This window comes from Equus przewalskii, chromosome 19 (genome assembly GCF_037783145.1).
Source record: "Equus przewalskii isolate Varuska chromosome 19, EquPr2, whole genome shotgun sequence".
NCBI classification, from domain to species: Eukaryota; Metazoa; Chordata; class Mammalia; order Perissodactyla; family Equidae; genus Equus; species Equus przewalskii.
Genome location: NC_091849.1, coordinates 51,393,930 through 51,416,460, shown reverse-complemented (window position 1 = coordinate 51,416,460; position 22,531 = coordinate 51,393,930). Strand labels below are relative to the sequence as shown.

Here is a 22,531-nt window from a genome sequence, read left to right as displayed (position 1 = left end):
ACCTCGAGTGGCGTCCTGCCATGCTATCCTGCCTGGCAATCCTAGCCCACATTCTCTCTCACTCCTCCAGACAATCTGATACCTTCTCCTCTGTCCTCAAACCGCCAACACCACACACTCTACCCCAGTCTTTCTGATAACTTACCTAATATTTTCAATCACTTTCTAAAACTCTAAATTCTGCTAAGGTTATATTCCCCAAGAGCCAGGGCATTCTTTCTAAAATGCCAATCTCATCATGGTACTCCTTTTTTTTTTTTTAGGAGATTTTTTTTTTTTTTAATATTTTATTTTTCTCCTTTTTCTCCCCAAAGCCCCCCGGTACATAGCTGTATATTTTGTTGTGGGTCCTTCTAGTTGTGGCATGTGGGACGCTGCCTCAGCGTGGTCTGATGAGCAGTGCCATGTCCGCGCCCAGGATTCGAACCAACGAAACACTGGGCCGCCTGCAGCAGAGCGCGCGAACTTAACCACTCGGCCACGGGGCCAGCCCCATGGTACTCCTTTTTTAAAAACAAACTTCAATGAGTAGGCTCCCATTGCTTTAAGGATGAAGATCAAATTTCTTAATGTACACTACAATCTACTGTCCAGCCTCCTTTTCCACTCATGTTCGATGCCCCCTATTTTTCCAGCATTTCAACCATAGCTGTAGTCAAATGCTTACGTACAGTAGCTACTCTGTACATTTTTTTTAATTGAAGTGTCTCTTAGATTTTCCATTTTTGCCATTTAATCTTCCATTTGTGTTCATACGTCTCCCTCAAATGATATTCTATTGAAAGGAGTATCTCAGTGTTGTTCCGTAGAACTGAAATTAATAGTCTTGAACCCTTGAAGACGATGGTATTGGTTCCAACAGCTACTTCTTGAAGGACCTTTCCATAATCATACAATCATTACCATAAATATGATGCAAGACTGATTTTTATCATAGTAAGAATAGAGTCAAATGCTCTATTCAACGAGGTGGAAACAAGAGGCATCATTTGACAGAGGTCCTCTATTAGCTTTATGTAAACCATAGAATAAAGAATTTCTTTGATTTACTTCTGACATTGAGTTCTGGGCTGGAGATCTATGGATGAAAACAAAGAATTTTTTTAAAAAATCAAAATAGTTTCCCCTGCTAAAAAGCTGACCATAATTCAAGCAGAAGTGGTAAGTAAGATGCTACCCAATGAGTTGAGAGGTGTCAGGAGAACCAGAGGCCAATACATATAGAACCATTGAGTCTTAGAGTCGGAAAGACATCAGAGATGGTCCAGGGCAAGTGCCCAGCCACAGCAAGAGTCACGTCAACATCACATCCGTCCTGCAGCTTCTTTTACATCCATCCTTCTGATCATAGGGCACTGGCTCCTTTTCATCATTGGACCCTATTTTCATCATCAGAACCCAGTTGTTACCAGAGTTTTCCTTCCTTAGTTTTAACTTATTTCCCTGGAATTTCTATCCATTGGGCCTAATTTTTGACATCTTAGGCTACAAAAATTTTAACTGGGTCCCTTGCTGCACAACAGCCCCCAAAGCACTTGCAACCAGGGGCCTCACCCGTCCTGAGTCCTCTCTGGAAGGTACTTTTCTTCAGGCAATCCCAATATGCACAGCTTCTGACGTTCCCTTCACTGCAGCCGCCTCCTGCAGGATGCAGGCTTATTTCTCAGTGTTGCAAGGCGGCAACACGATGCTCAACACATCCTCTGACTAATGAAGAATAATTAGAACACTTATTTCCCATGAACCATTTTTCTATTATTGCATTCTAAAATCATGTTAACCTTTTTAGCAGCCATTTCACACCCTTGGCGTCTATTAAATGCTTGCAGTAGTTATAATCCTCTGAATTTGTTTTTCACATGAAGTGTTACCAAAGCAGACATTTCCTAGCCTGTGCGTGTGCTGGAGTGTGTGTGATTCTCAGACCTGCTGTGGATCACTGGTGGTGAACTCACTCTATGAAGCTCTGCGACGACAACTCTAATAACGCTGGTGCCACATGTGTGCTACCTTGTCCTCCTAAACATGTGCTCCTCTTCTGAAGAACAGTCTATTTATAAACTCGATCTTCTCAAAAGACCTGAGGTGACCAGGCTATTTACCTTTCTAGGAGCTAATTTTTATCCACAAACTCCCCTTCTTCTTACCAAGTGCATACACTTGAATCCCTGCTTCCAACAATTAAATACCCAGCTAATTAATTTTCTTTCCTCACCCCCAGGTTGACTGAGCTCTTGAGTTTTCTTTTTAAACAAATGGGCAGGTCAAGAAACCCAACCCCTCTCCACCAACCAGGGCCCCGCCCTCTGCCCTGGAGTGGCCTGGAGTTGAAGGCCAAAGAGGGAGAGAAGGGCTCACACTGCTGCTCTGGGCAGGCAAGAGAGCGCAGGCCTGGCCACCTTATCCAGTGTGACGGCAGAGGGTCACTCTAAAAACTGCTGCTGCTGGGACTTGTCAGGTGGCTTCTGGTGGCTCCCCACCGGCTTTTCCTTCTCCCTCTCTCTCGCCACAGATTGCTTCTCGAGAGGAGTCTGCTGCTGAAACTTCATCGTCACCAGTCGGGGACACCACTTCACACAGGAGGGTAAGGAGCGGAGGCCACTCTCCCAGTCCTTTCTGCTAGATTCTGGGGTGTGTAGGGGTGTGTGGGTGGGAGAAGTGGGGGTGTCTGAGTGTGAACGGTTGTGGAGCTGTTTCACTGACGGCAGTCTACAGTTGGGCCACACTGCTCGCGTCCCTGATCTGAAATTGGAAGCCAGAAAATATTTTCTTGAAATCTAAGGAATGTGATAGAATAGGAGAATGTCATAGTCATAGAAATGCAGGAGAGGGATGCCTTCAAAAAAGTAAAATTACTTGTAACTTCTAATAATAATTTTAAGTCTCAAAGGCCCAATGTATGTTTTCTTCCTCTATTTTCTAGCAAAGGGAGGGAAAAATAAAATTCTTGGCTTTTGCTCACAAAGTTTCAAATTCCATCTTCATTTTTATCAGGAACCATGTAAACATTCGGTACCTGAGAAGTTCGGATAAAATATAATCAGTTGTAACTAAAATGGTAGCACAAAAATCAGACAACTCTTTGAATTCCCAGAAATATAAATAGAAATTCCCCCTGCGAAAAGAACAAATTTTTAATTTAAGTATAAAGCAAGTTTTTGTTCGAAATGTGCACAGACAGCTACACAGACCTATGTTTTATATCAGAAATCATCTTGGAAATGAGACAGAAAATGGAACCCCCCTCTGTTGGACTTAACTTAAAATGGCAAGCAGGCGGAGCGGAGGGTTTCTATTCCCGGAGTCATGCTGACGAGCCGGGACAGATGCAGTGATTGGAATGTGGCAGGACAGGGGGATGGCGCAGCTGACTCGCCCCTTTGGCAAGAAGACCTTCTGGGATCCCAGCTCATTCTGGCATGAGAGTGACAGTGACACTTTAGCACACAGGGCTGTTCAGCTTGCCCTGTGTGGAGTCTGTCCCAGGAGGCAAGGGTGGAGGGCAGCAGGAAAGAGAATATGAAGTGACAATTCTTTTCTAGAATCAGTTCTAGGGGCTTTTCACCTGAGATCTGTTTCAGGCCAGGAGGAACTTGATTTAAGTGCGATGCTGTCACATGGACGCACCCACTCATAGAAGAGGATAGAATTATGTTACCATTTCTTGGCAGCATCATTCTCAGGCCAATGGTTCTGGTTTTATTTTGGGTTATGGACCTTTTTGAGAACCTCCTGAAAGCTCTAGGCCCACTCTACAGAAAAATACACATAAACACATATGCACAACATGTTTCATAATATTCTAGAAAATTTCATGGATTCACTTGAAACCCAACCCAGAGCAGAGCCGCCAGATAAAATATAGGACACCCGGCTACATCTGATTTTCAGATAAAACACAAACTAGTTTTCAGAATAAGTATATCCCAAATATTGCATGGGATATACTTATTCTAAAATATGATTCGTGGTTTATCTGAAATTCAAATTTAACTGGATATATTTTATTTCCTAAATCTGATAACCCAGACCATGACTCCCGGGTGAAGAATCCCCTGTGTCGTTGGTTTATCTATATCTGATAATGAGTTGATTCTAGAGCTCTAAAAGTCCATACTGACTGAGGGGAGGACCAGACTTTGACGATTCTGACAGCAAAAGCCAACTGTTTACTCTTAACATTCTGTAAAATTTTTAGAACTGAAAGGTACACATCTTCTCATTTGACAGATGATTAAACTGAAATCTTAAAAGGTTGGATGTTGACACAGGTCTGTCAGATAGTTAGAGTAAAAGGAACACCAAAACTAATTTTCAGTTCCATGACAACTAAGAGACTATTAGTCTGAAAAACTAGATTTCCAACCCCCCTCCTGCCATATCCCACCCCTAACACAGACACACACAAAAGACCAGGAAAGAGAAAGAGTTATTTTTCTAAAATTTTCAACAAAACCAAAACCAAAAATTTTAGCACTAGGTCCTTGCATGCTGTATCCAGTCTGGGAGACTAGAATTGTACTTAACTTTATGTACGGTTTCTGTATACTTTAGAGATAAAAGCCAGGCACAGGCCTCTGGCTAAGTTGAACCATATGAAATTGATATTTGTTTTTAAACAAAAATTGATAATTTCATATTCAATCTAACATGTAAAAGGAAGGGCTTGATTCTCTGATCAACAAATTCATGCAAGACCTCCTTGAACCTATTTCTATTTTTTTCTTACCAAACTTATTGGAGCTTTATATCCTTACAACCCCTAATAAGATAAAGAAATCCACAGACTCTCATTGTCCCTAAATTTATTTCTCATTCTTATTTCAGAGTTTGTATCTGTAAAGAACCATTTCATGTTCTCCATATCCAAAGTTTGATTTTTTAAACCTCAGCTCTGCCTCACTCAGTCTCTACCTTCTCCTGCTAGAAAGAGCTAGCTTTTTGACCTGCTGCAGATTTTAACCTCCCCTGGATGGGAAGGAGGCAGACTGGGGTTAAGGACTCAATCTGGGTTTGAATCTTTGCTCCCCTACATATTGCACACTGTGTGACCTTGGATAAGTTTTTTAAACTCTCTCTGGACCTTAATTTCTTCATTTGTAAAATGAACATAATATAATCTACCTTTTAGGATTTCAGTGATGCTTAAATTAAAAAAAAAATAAAATCATGCTAAGTACTTGCCCTGGGCCTCAGCACACAATAGATCCTCAATTAATAAATGCTAGCTATGTAATTATTATTTTAGGTAGCAATGGAGGTAATGATTTATATTTAATACATAATATAGATTCATACTTGATGATTTATAGGTAGTAATTATTAATGTACTTAAATTTGGCAAATACAAAAGATGATGAAAAATGTGATGGCTCACATAACTGCCCAGCTGGTTATCAGGTGTCGAATACATGACACTACTGCCATAGAAATGACACAAGAGCCGAGATGTGCAGTGGGCAGTGGGAGGGGAGTGTGGAATTGCATCTCTGTTACCCTTCTGCCCAATTTCTAATGGACAGCTCTTGCAGGGGACCCAAGAGGCTGCTCTGGGTGACGGCAGATAGAGTAGAGAGGGAAGGAGACTGTGGTGTCCGTGACCAGAGAAGGAGAATTCTCTGAGTTCCCTCCACAGAATGAAGGGATCGCTCTGGCAGCATAGGGAGCCTTCCACAGCCCTCTGCACCTTGTGCAAAGTCTCTTCTTTCACCCAAAAAGGGAAGGGACAGGAAGGGACTGGCAGTGCCTCCAAATAGCTGCTCATCCCATTACACAACCTCAGCTGCTGTGGCTGGACCTGCTCTTTCCAGTGTGTCCTACTATGGTAGGTGCCATGTGAAAAGTGCCATCCACTATCAATCCCAGGGGGCCTGCAAAGCTCTTCCTCTCTTTGATCCCAAAGAGACAACTCACTAGAGCCCCCGCTCCCCCCGGGTAAGGAGGGAGAACCAAGCCTGTTGTTCTTTAAGAAAAATGAAGTAACAGTCTTGAACCTCTTCCAGCCAAGGGCAGCTCCGCAAGGCTGCGCTCCTCACCTCCATGCAGACCAGAACCCAGTCCAAGCCCTCCCTCGGGGATGGTAAGCAAGCACTGCCCTGGCTACCAAGCTAGGGAGGCCCTGAGCAGCCGGCCACAAGGCACCCACTCAGTTAAAAAACAAAAAAAGAAAGAAAGAAAGAAAAAAGCTTTAAAAAACAACACAAAAAGTAAACCCTCATCCAACTCTCAGTTAATATATAATTGAATCAGTAAGAATGGTATGCTCTCAAAATTTATTACTCAACATCTTGGTTATACTGTAGATTACATATGAACGTATACATGCAACTCATTTTATAACCTCTTCCTCTTCCTCACAGCCAGATTTTCATTGTGACTGTGACCGTCACTTACAGTATGACCCAGAGGCGCATAGTGAACATGTGTATAATTGCAGAAAAAACAGTGAGAGTTCCTGTACAAACTGCTTTTGACTACATGTTCACACAGGACCTAGTGACTGAGCAGGACATTTTTGCAAATATTCAGTTCTTTTCTAATCACCCTCTATTAGCCCATACAATCAGCCTTGAAGCCCAGCACCATGACCGAATGAGTAAAAGGAAGTGAATTAAATCATTCCACTTTTCTTTCACCCATCTCCTTCTTTAAAGGAACTTCTTTCCTTTAAAGCTGCCCTTGTTCTTCATTTAAATGTGACTGTGGAAAAATGCTGGCTGGTCAAGCAGCATGGTGAGAGTGTGTGTGTGTGAGTGTGTGTGTGTGTGTACCCAGTGCGACACGCCTTGTGTCTGTACTCCCCAGAAAGGCCCCAGTGTGAGGAGCCTGGAGAGCTTGTCAAAGGCTTCCCCACCCGCCCGGTGAGAAGAGAGCCTCTGGGGTTTTGATCCCCACAGTGAGGAAGCTCGTCTTCTCTGCAGTAGGGCCTGGAGCACAGGACGGAGCTGCGCCTACCCTTCTTACTGGCCCGCAGTTCTCCTTAAACTGAGAAAAGCAGTGGCTGGAGCCCCAAGCAGGGCTGGTAGGAGATGGAGGATCAGGGCCAGTGGAAGAGCATTTGTCAGGATATAGGAGCCAGGGAACATCTCTGCAGCCTAGAGGACAACATCAGAGCTTTGCCCAGCTTCAGAGGAGTGACCTGCATCCGCAGGCTACTCAAAGGGGTCTGCAGTGTCCTTATGGGAGGAACACGGCACAGATTGAGAACATCTGGGCAGGTGTGTGGACAGCCTCACCTCTGAGGTACAGACCTAGGGATAGGATGTAGTGGCAGCTCTAGTAAAGAAAGACTGAATTTATGAACACATCTGGGAAAATACAGCCACCAGGAAGTTGCCTGTAGGCTCTGATTGCAAGTTTCTTACACAGTTCCCTACCTGTTTCTCTCCATTTCTCCTAGAGAGAGCTAAAGAAGCCAGTTGCCTCTACAAAGTGATTTTGAGGGCTGTAAAAGCCCTCTCTTATTTCAAATATACATATATTAAAAATACTAATCAATAATATTCTTGAAATCAATCAATATTATTTTAATATCAAAATCAAATATTTTATATTAAAATTAATATAATTTTAATATTTAAAAAATATTATTTAAAGAGTAAAAGTTTATTATATATATGTTCCACAGTAGCTACTCTTTTAGAAATTTTATGCGAGTCGTAGAAGTACATTAATAAAAAACAACACCCCATCAAAAAACCATGTATATCTGGGAGAAAGTGTAGATTTTGCCCATTAATGGAGTGGCTTGGATCACTTGTCAGATTAGCTAATGTATCACCCTGTAGGGCTCTGGAGAAAGGAGACAAGGGAAGAGAATTCAGACAAAGAGGTCATGGGGTTTCCATGGGAACGCTGGGGCAGGGTGAAGGCCAACCCACCCAGGAAAGAGAAGGTGGCAACAGGAATAAGGAAGGCCGGGGAAGAATTTTTACTGATTTCATTAAGGCCTGAGCGTGCCCTCTCCCTTCGTGGAGATTTCTTAATCCTTCTCGATTGATTATTAATTTATCAAATTCAAACCCTTCCTGGCATCCAAGTCCTTTATGTATTGGCCTACTATTACCTGTCCCGCTGTCTCCCTCATGACGGCAGCCATCTTAGTCTGCACAGACGGTGCTGAGTCATGTCTTCCTGCTTCAGCATGACGCATTTCCTCTCCTTCTGCCGACCTTCTCCCTGGTATCCCTGCTCCTCTTCAAAACCCTTCTGTGCCCGGACCAGCAAGATTCTTGTTATCTGCAAACCTTCCCATCTTAATACCAACCCAGCAGAATAGTCTCATTAGTTTGAATCCTTTAGTCCAGGCTCATAGATTCAATGCGTTCCATGTAATCTGTTGTTATGCTTACATAACCTAGAACCAAATACCCCAAGTTTTCTAAACTTTCAGGGGTACCCTTATTATTCATATCAAAGTAAAAATAATTGTGTTCCTCAGCCTGTGTAATTGCATGCACTCCATTTCTCTCCCTGGTATTTGCAAAAATCTCTGAGAAATGTTACATGTTCCAGAAATCTCTTGTGGCTGCTATTTGTCAGTTCTTATTCTGGGTCGCTGTGTATGCTTGTCCCATATAGCCTCTTGTCCCTTATGATTGCTTCTCCATGATGTGCCAGTTTGCTCTGGTTTGCTTCACCCCAAAGCTTAGACAGGTTACTTCCTTATTCCCAAAGACATAGCTAACAAGGGTGGTTGATTTTAATGAAAATGATTCAAGTTTTTGAACACTCACTTTTTGCCAGATACTCTACCAAGTGCTGTGCAGGCATTTCCTTCTAAGCTGTCACTGACAATCCTACAGACAGACACTGTTATTATCTTCACTTTAGAGATAAGTCAGTGGAGATTCTAAGGGTTTAGATAATCTATCACAAGTCACACTTTGGATAAGTCGTGGAGCTGGTATTTATGTTATATTTTTGGTATTGTCCAGTTTGAAAATATTATCTAATTTCCTTTGTGATCTCTTCCTTGACTCATGGTGATTATTTAGAAGTGTATTTTTTAATTTCCAAATTTTGTTCATTTTCCTAGATCGTTTATTGTTATTAATTTCTGATTTAATTCTGCTATGATCAGAGAACATGCTCCGTATGACTTCAAGCCTTTTAAATTTATTGAGACATGTTTTGTGGCCCAACATAGGATCTGTCTTGGTGAATGTAGCATGTACATTTGGGAAGAATTTGTGTTCTGTAGTTGTTGGGTGTAATGTTCTATAAATATTGGTTAAGTCAGAGTGATTAATAACATTGTTCAGATAATCTATACCTTTACTGACTTTTTGGCTAGTTGTTCTATTAATTGCTGAGAAAGTTACTAACATTTTCAAGTATAATTGAGGAATTGCTTATTCCTCCCTTTAATTCTGTCACTTATTTCACATATTTTGAAGCTCCATTATTTGCACATATACATTTAGGATTATGATATCTACATGATGAATTGACCTTTTGATCATTATGAAATTCCCTTGTTATCACTGGTAATTGTTTTTTTTTCCTTGAAGTCTGTTTTACTTGATATTAATATAGCCACTCCAGCCTTCTTATGTCTACTCTTTCCAAGGTAAATCTTTTTCCATCCGTTATTTTCTTCTTATCTGTGTCTTTATAGTGAGTCTCTTGCAGACAGCATATATTTGGGTCTTGATTTTTTTATCCATTCTGACAATCTGTGCCTTTTAATTAGAATGTTTCATCCATTAACATTTAATATAATTATTAATATAGTTTAATTTAGGTTTACCATTAAATCATTTGGTTTTTTGTGTGTCCCCTCTAATTTTTCTTCCTCTATTCCAAATTTCCTGCCCTCTTCTGAATTCCATTTAAATTTATCTATTGGTTTTTCAGCTATACCTTGCATTCTTTAGGTGTTTGCTCTAGGCCTCTGCTGTCCAATACCATAGTCATCAGCCACATATGGCTATTAAACACTTGAAATGTGGCTAGTCCAAAATGAGATGTGCTGTAAGGATAAAATACACTGGATTTCGAAGATAGTATGAAAAAAAGAATGTAAAATATCACATTAATAATTTTATAGCAATTATATGTTAAAATAATATTTTGTACATATTAGGCTGAATAAAATATCTTATTAACATTAATTTGCACCTGCTTTTTCTTTTTTATCTTTTTAATGTGGCTACTGGAATTTTTTAAATTGCATATGTGGCTCGCATTATGTTTCTAGAGGACAGCACCACGTTAGAGATTGCAATATGCAAAGTTAAATTTTCACAGGGTATATAAGTTAATATTGTACCACTCCACAGAAAATATAGAAAGCTTGCTACTGTATAGATTCATTTACCACCGCCACCCCACCCCTTATGCTGCAATTGTCATACGTACTACAATAAACCTCACAAGACAACGTAATCATTTTTGCTTTGAAGAGTCAAATGTATTTTGAAGAACTTTAGAGAAAAAAAATAGTCCTTTATATTTACCATCTTCATTCCTTCCTGAAGATTTAATCTTCTGTTGGGTTTCCCCCTTTTGGATCTCTCTTTTCCAGAATTCCCACTTCGTTTTCCAGTGGGTGTGGTTGCCACAAACTCTGTCCTCTGGTTCTTCAGTGCAGCAGTACTTTCCATCGCAGTTGCAGCTGCCCTGTGCAGTACCAATTGCAGCCTGCTCGTAGGTGGAAAACCACCCGAACCAAAAAAACATGGAGGAGGGAACTCATCCTATGCTATTCCTCTTTTCAACTCTTGACTCCTCTGTGAAATCATCCTGCTTTTTTACACTCTCTAGCATCTCTGGGTAGTTTTCCCTACTTCTCTCTCCCTGCTATCCTCCCATCCTCCCAGCTTATAGTTTCTATCTTTGGGACAATCTGTCAGATAGGAGCTTTACTTGGTTTTCCCACCAGTAGTGGAGTCTAGAGCTGCTACTCAAACCTAGGTGAATTCTTCAGAGCTGAGGTCTTCACGACTATAACTAAACAACATTCCTAAAGGCAAAGAGTGGACTAGTTGGCAACTTATCAAACTTCACTAAGGATACTTGAGAATACCTCAATTAAGGATGATATATGAGAATAACAATGTTGAAAAGGAAGACTTAAAACTGGGAATCAGATATCATTACTCCTAGTGTCCACCAGTCACCCCTTCATTTGGAATTCCTTGCTGGTCTTTTGTCTCCTTAGCCTCAGCATCTCACAATGTTCTTGAGGATTCTCTCTTTTATCCAGAAATCTCCATATTCATCAGAAGAAACAAAAAAAGCTTAAAATCAAAATAATCTCCAAAGAATTACACCCTGTCCTGAGGACGAGAATATTTCAGTACAGTGTACTAGTTGTTAAAATACTGAGATCCCTCTGTGCTCAATTGGTAAATAGCCAAATATCTGCTTCCCTGACCCCCTCCCTGCCCCCTGAATCGCTCCCACTCATGTAGTCCCCTCCCAGGACCCCCTGGGCCTCACTCTGATCCAGCAACTGAAGACTTACACACGGGGACCCGAGGGAGCCTCTAGAATCCACCTCCAGCACTGTGCCATGAACCCATGCTAGTTAGCAGGTGCCCTGTTTTATCAGTTGTTGAAATATCACCCATATATGCTACCAATGAAATAATCTTTTAATAGTAGATAAACAGAAGATTTAGCATTTTAGTCTGAAGACTACTCAGATTCAGGATTTCCTCCAAAACAATGAGTGGCTATAAGTTCTACATATACCTGAATAAAAAATTGGCCAAAAGGGTTCTTCCAGGAAAATGGCCAGGGCTTCCCCCAAAGACACATTTGTGCTTACATGCTAGATGGAAATAACTGTTGTTTAAAAAGAAAAAAATTTCTCTGCTGTGCTTACCTAGTTCCTTGTTGTCTTTTTGTGCCTGTCATGTCTTGTCTCTCTAACATGAATTACATATTGTATTGCTCCATCACCAGTGCTGCCCACACGGCAGTAGGTGTCTGATAACTGCTTGCTGAACAAAAATTTTCCCCAGAAAAACCCAGCAAAGGGAGCCCTCACCACATAAGTCAGTGCATTTGAAGACTAAAATGATGGTGGGTTGGAAATCTATTTCACAAGGTAAGGATGCCTTGGGTGTTGTTTGCGAGAAAGAATGTGCTACAGCCTTGTAAATAAATAGAAATTGAAAGGTGAGCTTAATGAGAAAGACAAAAGCCCTAGCAAAGAGAGAGACATTCTTTATTTCCTACCTACTTGCTACTATCCTTCCACATGGAAAGGGACAGAGACAAACACAACCGAAGGGTTATGAAATTTTTAAACAAATATTTCAGTAATTAAATTGAAGACCTTTCAAGGGGAATCAAAGCCAAGCTTTACCCCCCCTCCCAATGATGAACTGAGCAGTGAGACTTAAAACACATGCACACCCCTAAATGAACATCAACAGGAGAATAATTGAACAAGTTTTATATATCCTTACTATAGGAGACTGTGCAGCTATTAGAGAGAATGCGGTAAATTTACATAAGTATCAATATGGAAAGATGTGCAGGAGTTACTGCTAAGCCAGAAGTGCAAACTGCTGAGTAATAGAACACAACCTGTTTTGATATAGGTTCTCCTATAGTGGTGTGCTGGAGCTGACTTGGACGAGCTCATGAGAGCCAATTGTTAAATTTTCAGGAATTTTTCACACTGGTTGTTGCACAGTAGATAGCTTAAAATCAGCCACGATGAGTGTATTTGCACCAAAGAAATCAGCACCTTACAAATAAGGGCTTTTCCCCCCTAGAAAGTTGGTTTACCAGCACATGACTGCTCAAAAATATGCATATATAAGTTTGTATAAGTATATACAATTATCTGGAATGATATATAACAAACTGAGTTGTCAAATTTCACATATTGATTTTGTAATTTTAAAAATGAAGGAAAAAAGCAACACTGCTAATCTCACCAAAAAAGTGAATGCTACCATACCGTAAATAAAATCCATTTAAAAGTCTGAGTATAGCATCTTCTGATGACTATGCTCAATTTTTTGAGAAAGGCTAAAACAATTTAACCTACGATATTTTAAGGACTATGTATGTAATTGGAAAACTTAATATATTTCAATTCTGTGTTTATACTAGAGCTTTTCAGAGCTATATCATAGAGCTAAATTCACAGTTCATACAGGTTTAAAAACTAGTTCAAATATTTATAACATTGATAATGGGAAAACGGTTATTATCCTTAATATGCGAGCATCCATGTAATATTTCTCTATGTGAATATATCTCTCATTCCTAGATTTAGAATTTTAGTGTCAAAGCATAAAAATATGACTTTTTGGATAGACTGCCAAATTACATCCAAAAGACTGTATCAATTATACTCCCATCATCAGTGTAGGGAGAGTACCACACCGATATCCGATGTTATGAATATTTAAAAATATTTAATCTCTGATAAGCAAAGTTTGACCACAAAAAAGTTAAAAGGATCTCTGGATTTCAGTTGACACTTCCCTGATTATTATTGGTTTAGCTTTAAAAAAAATATTTATTAACTATTTGTATTTTATTTTCTGTGAACTACCTGGTCATAGTCTGTGTCCATTTTTTAATTGGATTACCCTTCTGTTAATAATTGTAGGCACTCTTTAAATACTGTGTCAATTAACCTTTTGTCTGTCAAAAATGTTACAAATATGTGTCACAGTCTGTTGTTTGTCTCTTAAACAGTTGGTGCTGTTTTACAGAAGTCTTCATTGTTTTCTATGTCAGATATTTTGGTCTTTTCCTTTACGGCTTCTGGCTTTTTTTGCTGTGCTTAAGAGGGACTTTCCTACTCTTAAGATTTAAAAAAAACAAGCACCACCACTTTGTTCTAGTTCTTGCGCAAGTTGGTGTGTGTGTGTCATTTAGATATTTAACTCTGGAAGTTATTTTACTGAATATGCGGAGTAGAACTGAACTGAACTAATGTGTCATTACAAGTCCTTACCCTTTGATTTTTAAGTGCCTCATTTATTCTAGCATATATATGTTCTACATTTTACATGGATTCCTGAATTTTAGTATTTTATTGAGGAAAACTTCAGAGTAGTTATAATTCACTTTTTTGTAAGAGTAAACTGAGCCCTTCAAATGATGTTTAACTACGATTCCATGATTACTGTACAGCTGGATGAGAGAATATTCGGTCTTTTCTGCAGTATAAAATTACCTGGCAATATAGCTATTGTCTCATTTGATAATATAAATCTTTCTAGAATTGTCTTCAATGCTTGATGCTGAAATAAACTGTCAATAAAATGTGCATCTAGTTTAATGTAAGTCTTTAAATCTATTTTGGGGGTTCATCTACATTATGCCATTAAAAAACTATTATAAAAAAATTTCTCAACGTAGCATTTCAAAGTCTAAAGCACAATTAAAATAAAACCATGCCTTTTTCTTTTTCTTTTTCTTTTTCTTTTAGCAAGCTCTTGCCTGTGACAGTGTGTTTGCCAACATGGCCCCCAAAAAGAAGACTGTCAGAAAGAACAAAGGGGATATCAATGAGATGACCATAATTGTAGAAGATAGCCCCCTAAACAAACTGAATGCTCTGAATGGGCTTCTAGAGGGAGGCAATGGCCTTAGCTGCATTTCTTCTGAATTGACAGATGCTTTTTATGGCCCCAACCTCTTGGAAGGTTTAAGTAAAATGCGGCAGGAGAGCTTCCTTTGTGACTTAGTCATTGGCACCAAAACCAAATCTTTTGACGTTCACAAGTCAGTGATGGCTTCATGCAGTGAGTACTTTTACAACATCCTTAAAAAAGACCCGACTACTCAGAGGGTGGATCTCAATGATATCTCACCGCTAGGCCTGGCCACTGTCATTGCATATGCCTACACAGGAAAGCTGACTCTCTCCTTGTACACAATAGGAAGCATTATTTCTGCTGCTGTTTATCTTCAGATCCATACCCTTGTAAAGATGTGCAGTGATTTTCTGATACGAGAGATGAGTGTTGAGAATTGCATGTACGTTGCTAACATTGCTGAAACATACTCCCTGAAAAACGCGAAAGTGGCAGCCCAAAAATTTATACGGGATAACTTCCTGGAATTTGCAGAATCAGATCAGTTTATGAAACTTACATTTGAGCAAATTAACGAACTTCTCATAGATGATGACTTACAGTTGCCTTCTGAAATAGTAGCATTCCAGATTGCAATGAAATGGTTAGAATTTGACCAAAAGAGAGTGAAATATGCTGCAGATCTTTTGAGCAATATTCGCTTTGGTACCATCTCTGCGCAAGACCTGGTCAATTACGTTCAGTCCGTACCCAGAATGATGCAAGATGCTGATTGTCACAGACTTCTTGTAGATGCTATGAACTACCACTTACTCCCGTATCATCAAAACACGTTGCAGTCTAGGCGCACGAGAATCCGTGGGGGCTGTCGAGTCCTCGTCACTGTTGGGGGACGTCCAGGCCTTACTGAGAAGTCCCTTAGTAGAGACATCTTGTATAGAGACCCTGAAAATGGATGGAGCAAGCTTACAGAAATGCCAGCCAAGAGTTTCAATCAGTGTGTGGCTGTGATGGACGGATTTCTTTACGTGGCCGGTGGTGAAGACCAGAATGATGCAAGAAATCAAGCCAAGCATGCAGTCAGCAATTTCTGCAGGTACTTGACCCTTTATTAGGAACTGAAAGGGTTCAATATGGTGAGGAAATTGCCCTGATATAAAAGTAAATTAATCATGCTTATTATCTTGGTTCATTGGTTCAGTAAATCAATAATAATGCCACGTTACATATATACAGCACTTCACTTTATACAAAGTGCAATCACTCTAGAATTCCGAATAAGCCTGTGAAGTGAGTGGGGAAGATATGATTATTCTGATTTTATATGTGAGAAATCTGATACCCAGAGAAGTTATACCACTAGTAAGCGGCAGTTCACATTCTCTCATTTCTAGCCAGGCGCTCGTCACAATCCACTGCCTTTCTGAAAGACACTGGGTACAAATCTAGTTTTTAACACTAAGTCGTAAGAAAGATTAAAATAATACAAAGTTTCTTTTAAGTGACTGTTACTGATGACTGTCAGATTGATATTGGCAAATAGAATGAGATCAGTAAAAAGGTGGCACCTAATTAATTTTAAATATTTTTTGAAGACTGCATACCATAGAAAATGTCGATATTTTTTATGCAAGAAGAAAGAGGAAAAGCATAATAAATCCTTCAGAAAATGGAATTCAGATGACATGTTATTTTTGTATATTTATGATAAAAAATTAACCCTCCACATATATGAAATATTCAGAAAGTCGTTCTTATATCATGGTAGTATTCCAAAGTCAAAAATAACTAATGAGCAAGATCTGAAAATGTATCCAGTATACATGAAAAATATTCTATATTATTTCATTATATATATGTGTGTGTCATTTAAATGAATCCAAACAATTGATTGATTTTTAGCCTTTAGTTTATAACTATAACCAAGTTTTGATTTGGAGTTTAAATGGGACATAGATGAATGAACTTCAAACTGAGGGAATGGGTTCTGTGTTTACGAGAAGTCAGACGATGTAAGCAGGAAAGCATCATCTACTCTGCCACTTTTTCTCCTGCTGATAACTCAACCATTAGTACTCAAGTCGCTCTTTTTGCAATATTGATTTCAGTGCTTATGGTATAATAACTGTAGTATTGAACACTGAAAAGAACATATCCCTAAACTAAAAAATCTTACCTACTCATACATGCTAGAAAATAGAAAAATATCATAAGTTAAGTCTTTGTTGATGCTTTTGGAGATGACTTCCACTGATTTCATTCTAAACAGATGGTAGAAGACTTGGTTGAGTGACTTGGCTTTACCGTTGCAATTTCCAGGAAAGGAGTATGAATAAGAAGGGGTTTGTGAGAAAGGGAGAAATGCAATTGGTCAAGGCCTATCTTGATTAAGCAGTGAGAGAGAGCTAGGGATGGTGGGTGTCTGAAGGTATGCGGAACTGACTTTAATGCGGCAGTGTTCCCTTTTCTGATTGCCACAAATACCCAGCTTCCATCCCCTCCCCCACATGCACATCTCATACATCCTACTGGATGATGGATATTTGAATATTCAGGAAAGGGGACTGAAAGGTCGGTCTCTGTTGGGCCTGATAAAGGAAGTGATTTTATAAACAGGAGGAGGGGAAGTCACCAATGCTAGCCTTGCCTTTTCCAAGTGTTACACTTTTATACTGGTTGAAAGGAAAACACCAGCCTCCAGGTGGGGAGCTGCGCTAGGTCCCTGGCCTTCTCGCAGGGATAATGTCCAGAGTCCCACGTTATGGTTGCGGAGGAACCTGAGTTCCCTAGCTGCCTCCAACAAGGCTGTCACACTTCCTCTGCCATTTCCAGATACGATCCCCGCTTCAACACCTGGATACACCTGGCCAGCATGAACCAGAAGCGCACGCACTTCAGCCTGAGCGTGTTCAACGGGCTCCTTTACGCCGTGGGCGGCCGCAATACAGAAGGCAGCCTGGCCTCGCTGGAGTGCTACGTGCCCTCCACCAACCAGTGGCAGCCGAAGACACCCCTGGAGGTGGCGCGCTGCTGCCACGCCAGCGCGGTCACCGACGGCCGGGTGCTGGTGACTGGCGGCTACATCGGCACTGCGTACTCGCGCTCGGTGTGCGCCTACGACCCGGCCAGCGACGCGTGGCAGGAGCTGCCGGGCCTGAGCACGCCCCGAGGCTGGCACTGCGCCGTCACGCTAGGCGACAGGGTGTACGTGATGGGGGGCAGCCAGCTGGGGCCGCGCGGGGAGCGCGTGGACGTGCTGCCGGTGGAGTGCTACAGCCCCGCCTCGGGCCAATGGAGCTTCGCGGCGCCGCTGCCGGTGGGCGTGAGCACGGCGGGCGCCTCGGCGCTGCACGGGCGCGCCTACCTGCTGGGCGGCTGGAACGAGGGCGAGAAGAAGTACAAGAAGTGCATCCAGTGCTTCAGCCCCGAGCTCAACGAGTGGACGGAGGACGACGAGCTGCCCGAGGCCACCGTGGGCGTGTCCTGCTGCACCCTCTCCATGCCCAACAGCGTGACCCGGGAATCCCGAGCCAGCTCGGTGTCCTCGGTGCCAGTCAGTATGTGAACCCCGGTAGACGCGGGGACGCAGGAAGACCCAATATTTATTCGTGGTTAACCTTTGACTTAGCGAAAAGGAAAATATATAACATTTACTACAATGATTGTATTTTAAAATGTATCGAGCCATATGTCTTGCTGGTTTTCAGTTCCTGGTGTGGCATAATCTACCTCTGTGTCAATTTTTTTTTTTTTAAGCAAAATGCAGAGCCATCACCGACAAAGAAAAGAAAATAATTTATTTCAGCGGCCGCTGGGTGGCAGACAGAATTCCTGGTAGGCGCTCTCCCATCGTGGCTCGTTCCTGCGTGTAGAGCGGTTACACCCACATTTGAATTTTTTCTTCTACACTTTAGGACACATGAAGCTTACGTGAGTAAGCGACTTCACACACAAAAGTTTATTTTCCTCTGTTTTTTCTTTAGAAAATTGAAAATATTCATTTATGGATTTTGTTTTGAAATGGAAATCCGTCTCTATCCATCAAGACAAGATTTAATTCTGTATTTCAGTGCGGTTTCTTTTCCTATACGTGACTGAGTACAGGATTTTGAAAGGCAGCCCATGACAAAGTCATAAAGCGTAGAACAAAGTCGGACTGGAAAGGGCTGACGGGCTAACCCGGAGACCGGCACTTTTGCTTAGCGCTGACTCCCTCTTCCTCCATTCCCTGGGCCCCAGTGTATTTTTTATCATAAAATCCTGCTTTCAGAAAAGGAACTGATGTTAGTCATTTAACTTACAGTGTAAATTTAAATCATTTTGTTGTATCTCCTGAAAGTATTTGCACTTTCACCCTTGTCCCTTATTAATGGAGTTGCCAAGTCTCATGGGAGCCCCTCCCTCCTCCGAAAAACTACACGAAGATGGTTAAAGGCAACCTTGACCCTAATGTAATCCTGGGAAAAACACCAACTAAAACTGTGTCCGTAAGGATCGTTAACTGAAAGCTTATATAGCCTAAAGGTTATACAACCAACAGGAGTAATTCGATTTCTTGCACTCTTTTATGTGGATGAGAATGAAGAAAACACTTGGAATTCTCGGATTTGACAATAACAGGCTGAATGGATTCTCCTGCTGGTAAATGCCATTGTGTTCCATTTCATAGCAGTCCTCCTGATTTCTTAATTAAAATTCTAACACATTCATTTCACATACAAATATTAAAATAAGATACGCCCATTCTATTCTATCTTTTTAAATCTCACCTGTTCCAAATTAGCTTTGCAAAGTAAAGTTTATCCACTCAATATCATTTTTCTTACATGTTTTCCAAGTTTTGGAGCAAGAGAATGATTGTAGTAAATGATATTTATTTTCCTTTCTTATAATTTATCACTTTATTCTTTGATAGTTGATTTGTTTTGGAGAGGAAGTGGCCTATCAATTATGGGTTACGTGCAATTGGATTTTGAAAAATAAAACAAACTAAGCGGTTAAACATGAGCTATATGGAAATGTACCTGGGTTTTCATGAATCCCCTCCTCTCCCACCTTGTAGATAGGTTATTGCTAGAGTTACAATATTTATATTTAAAATATTCGAACTGTGAAAAGTGGTTCATAGAATACACTTTGTGGAACAATTTTATATCCTTGCCCCTTATGAACAGTTCAGTCTGTGGGTTTAATGGTAGCACTCAGATAAGGGCCATAAAGACTGTAAGGTAAAAACAAGACATTGTTCATATAAAAGCCCTGGGCTGTTTCCTCACCCCACACACAGCATGAGGAGCTTCTCCAAGTAGGAGCAGGTCTAAAAGCACCTGCTCCCTTGACTCCCAACCTGCCCAGGCTGGAAAATACAGCTGTGTGAGGAACCAATTGACAGAGCGAGTTAACATCATTGGGCTCTTCAGTTACCAATGTACAACCTATAGATAACCTTTGGTCCTTGTGGCATCATTGGTAAAATAAACTTTTCATGACTGCAACATCTTTTAGTTTGGTATAAATATAGGTTCTCATAGAGCTGAGAAGCCTATAGGATATTATTAATTTTGAGAGAAAAAAGGTGACTTATTATGTATGACAGATCATAAGTGGGCAAATAGCTGTAATTCCTTGATGCACACTAATAGATGTGTCTCCCATTGAGATCCTAGAAGTATTGTGAAGTGGGGGACTTAAGGCTTGGAATGAAATAAGAATCAATTGTTATAAGCCAATATAAGCTCAATCAAAAAAAATAAATCAATCATCACGTTTTATCATGGAAGAATGAGGAGAGATGCTGAAACTAGAGGATTTTTTCATCTGTCAGAGCTTGATAAGATAGGTTGTGCAAAAACTTGGCAGTGGCTTTCTAGAGATGAAACTAGAGACATGTTAGAGCTGGAGAAATCATTTGAAATTACCATTTAATGTATTTTCTACTTTGTTTATCTGAAGACTCAGAAAATACACCTATCTGGGCTTACACCCAATTTCCTGGCATTGCTATTCCATCTTCTGCTTCAACAGCTGGGTCAATAAATAAAGAACATTGCGAAGTATACAGAATCAAAATAATGTGTTTCACCTTTCACGTGTGAGTGAAACAAACTCTTTAACCCAACTATGGAAGCAGCTCCTCCTAGAAAACTTGACAGTTTCTCCGTGTTTCCCAACTAGAAAATTACTTCATTTTTATTATGTTTTAAGCTTTACATTCAATTACACTCCCAAGTCTTAGGGTCCAACCCTATTTGTTGTTAGTGCTGTCAAGTCAATTCTGACTCCTGGCGACCCTGTGTACAGTAGAGTGGAACCCTGCCCGGTCTTTTTGCACCATCCTCTCACCCTCCGGCGCTCTCTCAGACAATGTTCTGCTGCTATTCATAGGGTTTTCATGACCAGTTTTTTGGAAGTGGGTGACCAGGTCCTTCTTCCTAGTCTGTCTTTGTCTGGAAACTTACTGAAACCTGTCCACCACTGGTCACCCTACTGGTGTTTGAAATACCCCCGCGGCACAGCTTTCAGCATCATGGCAACAGCAGCTGCCACAGTCTGACACCCTACAGATGGGTGGTGTGCTTCCCTGACCGGAAACCGAATCCAGGCTGTGGCAACGGGAGCGCCAAATTTTAACCACTACCCCACCAGGGCTGGCTCCAACCCTGTATCTCCTTTCATTTTTCTGAAAGAAAAGGATTTGTTATTTTTGTACTGCCAGACCCCTGTGATTAAATAAAAGCATCCGTTCAATGTATCAGAGAAGCAGCATGTTACCTAGCAGCTGAAGTAACAAAACTCAAGCTCTCTTTTTTTCTGAATGGGCCAGAGTCCTGATGTGAAATTCTCCAGGAAGCCAGACTTTCATGTGGTCTGTCCATTTCTTGTTAGGTTCTTGGAGCCCAGCTGTCATCCCTAACGCACTAGTTGCTTTCAGTGGCATTGAATGAGTTTTATTTTTACTTCCTTTGTTGTAAGAATGATTATGAATAGAAGGTCAGTAATGGCACAGATTGATACAATTCTAAACAATGATTAGATGGCAGTGGAACGTCATGAGCGGGGAGGTATAGTTGAGCTAAGAAGGAAGTGAGCCTGTACTGAATGGTTCTGTGATTTAAGGCAGAGCAGCAACTATGGGAATTGTATTTTACAAACGTGTGTAAATAGAGGTTTATCCGGAAATATGTGAATGTTTAAACGTCAATTTTTTGCTGGTTATTCTGGCCAAATATCTTCAGAATTCATCCAAGTTACTAGATGAAGGAAACAAAATCATTTCGTTTAATTAATTTTTTCCTTGAGTTACAAAGAAATGAATTCATGTAATCTCTGAATGGTTCTACTGAATTCTTCTCTGAAGGAGTCTTCTCTGAAGGAGTCTTCTCTGAAGGAGCTAGACCTCCTTCCAGCCGCTGATGCATAAGTTCTCGAGCACAAGGCAGCATTAAAAGGAATTATTTTTCAGTATTTCTTTTCATACCAAGAAAAGCTATAGCACAGTTTCCTAAACACTCCTCCGTGGTAATTATGAGAACTAAAGATTCTAAAATATTAAAGAATCCAGTATATTCAGAGGGTAAAGATCATTAAATTTCCCTTTCAGAGAATTTGAAATAAAATACTTCTCTTGGACACTTCTAAAAACTTTGTATTTATTCAGCAAATTTTGGCCAAAAATTAGTTTGTTTGCTTAAAACATTCTGGTACTATAAAAGGAACAACCAAGTGAAATGTCTGTAGTGTTTGTAACCTCATCACACTCAGTAAAGCTGCATTTGAAAAAACTTGTCGACCATCAAATGTGGGCGGTTCTGACGTGTTCCTTCTGTGATGCTTGGGGTGTTTGCTTTTTTCTCTGTTTAGTTTTCATAATGATTCACCTCAACAAAGACAACAACAACAAAAGAAATGACAAATAATTGAAAAGTTGTTCCAATAGCTTGAAGACTAAAGAAAGAAAACGGTCTAAAACATCACTAGTGACTTGCTTTGGAGCCTGAGTCTGGTCTATCTCA

The 22,531-nt window shown here is 40.5% G+C and overlaps 1 protein-coding gene across 1 annotated transcript; it reads left to right on the top strand.

Moving 5' to 3' along the window:
- Window positions 1–729: 729 nt before the first annotated feature.
- Window positions 730–22,316, top strand: KLHL31 (kelch like family member 31). Its single transcript, XM_070586236.1, has 3 exons — window positions 730–2,584; window positions 14,411–15,615; window positions 17,352–22,316. The coding sequence occupies exons 2-3, from the start codon at window positions 14,444–14,446 to the stop codon at window positions 18,082–18,084; spliced, it is 1,905 nt and encodes a 634-aa protein (XP_070442337.1). The 5' UTR covers window positions 730–2,584; window positions 14,411–14,443; the 3' UTR covers window positions 18,085–22,316.
- Window positions 22,317–22,531: the final 215 nt, after the last annotated feature.

What these genes read in the sequence shown, in the direction of transcription:
- KLHL31 (XM_070586236.1), top strand. Translation starts at nt 14,444, where the DNA reads ATGGCCCCCAAAAAGAAGACTGTCAGAAAGAACAAAGGGGATATCAAT. An exon ending in GCAGTCAGCAATTTCTGCAG is followed by an intron (nt 15,616 to 17,351) that starts GTACTTGACCCT and finishes TGCCATTTCCAG; the next exon opens with ATACGATCCCCGCTTCAACA.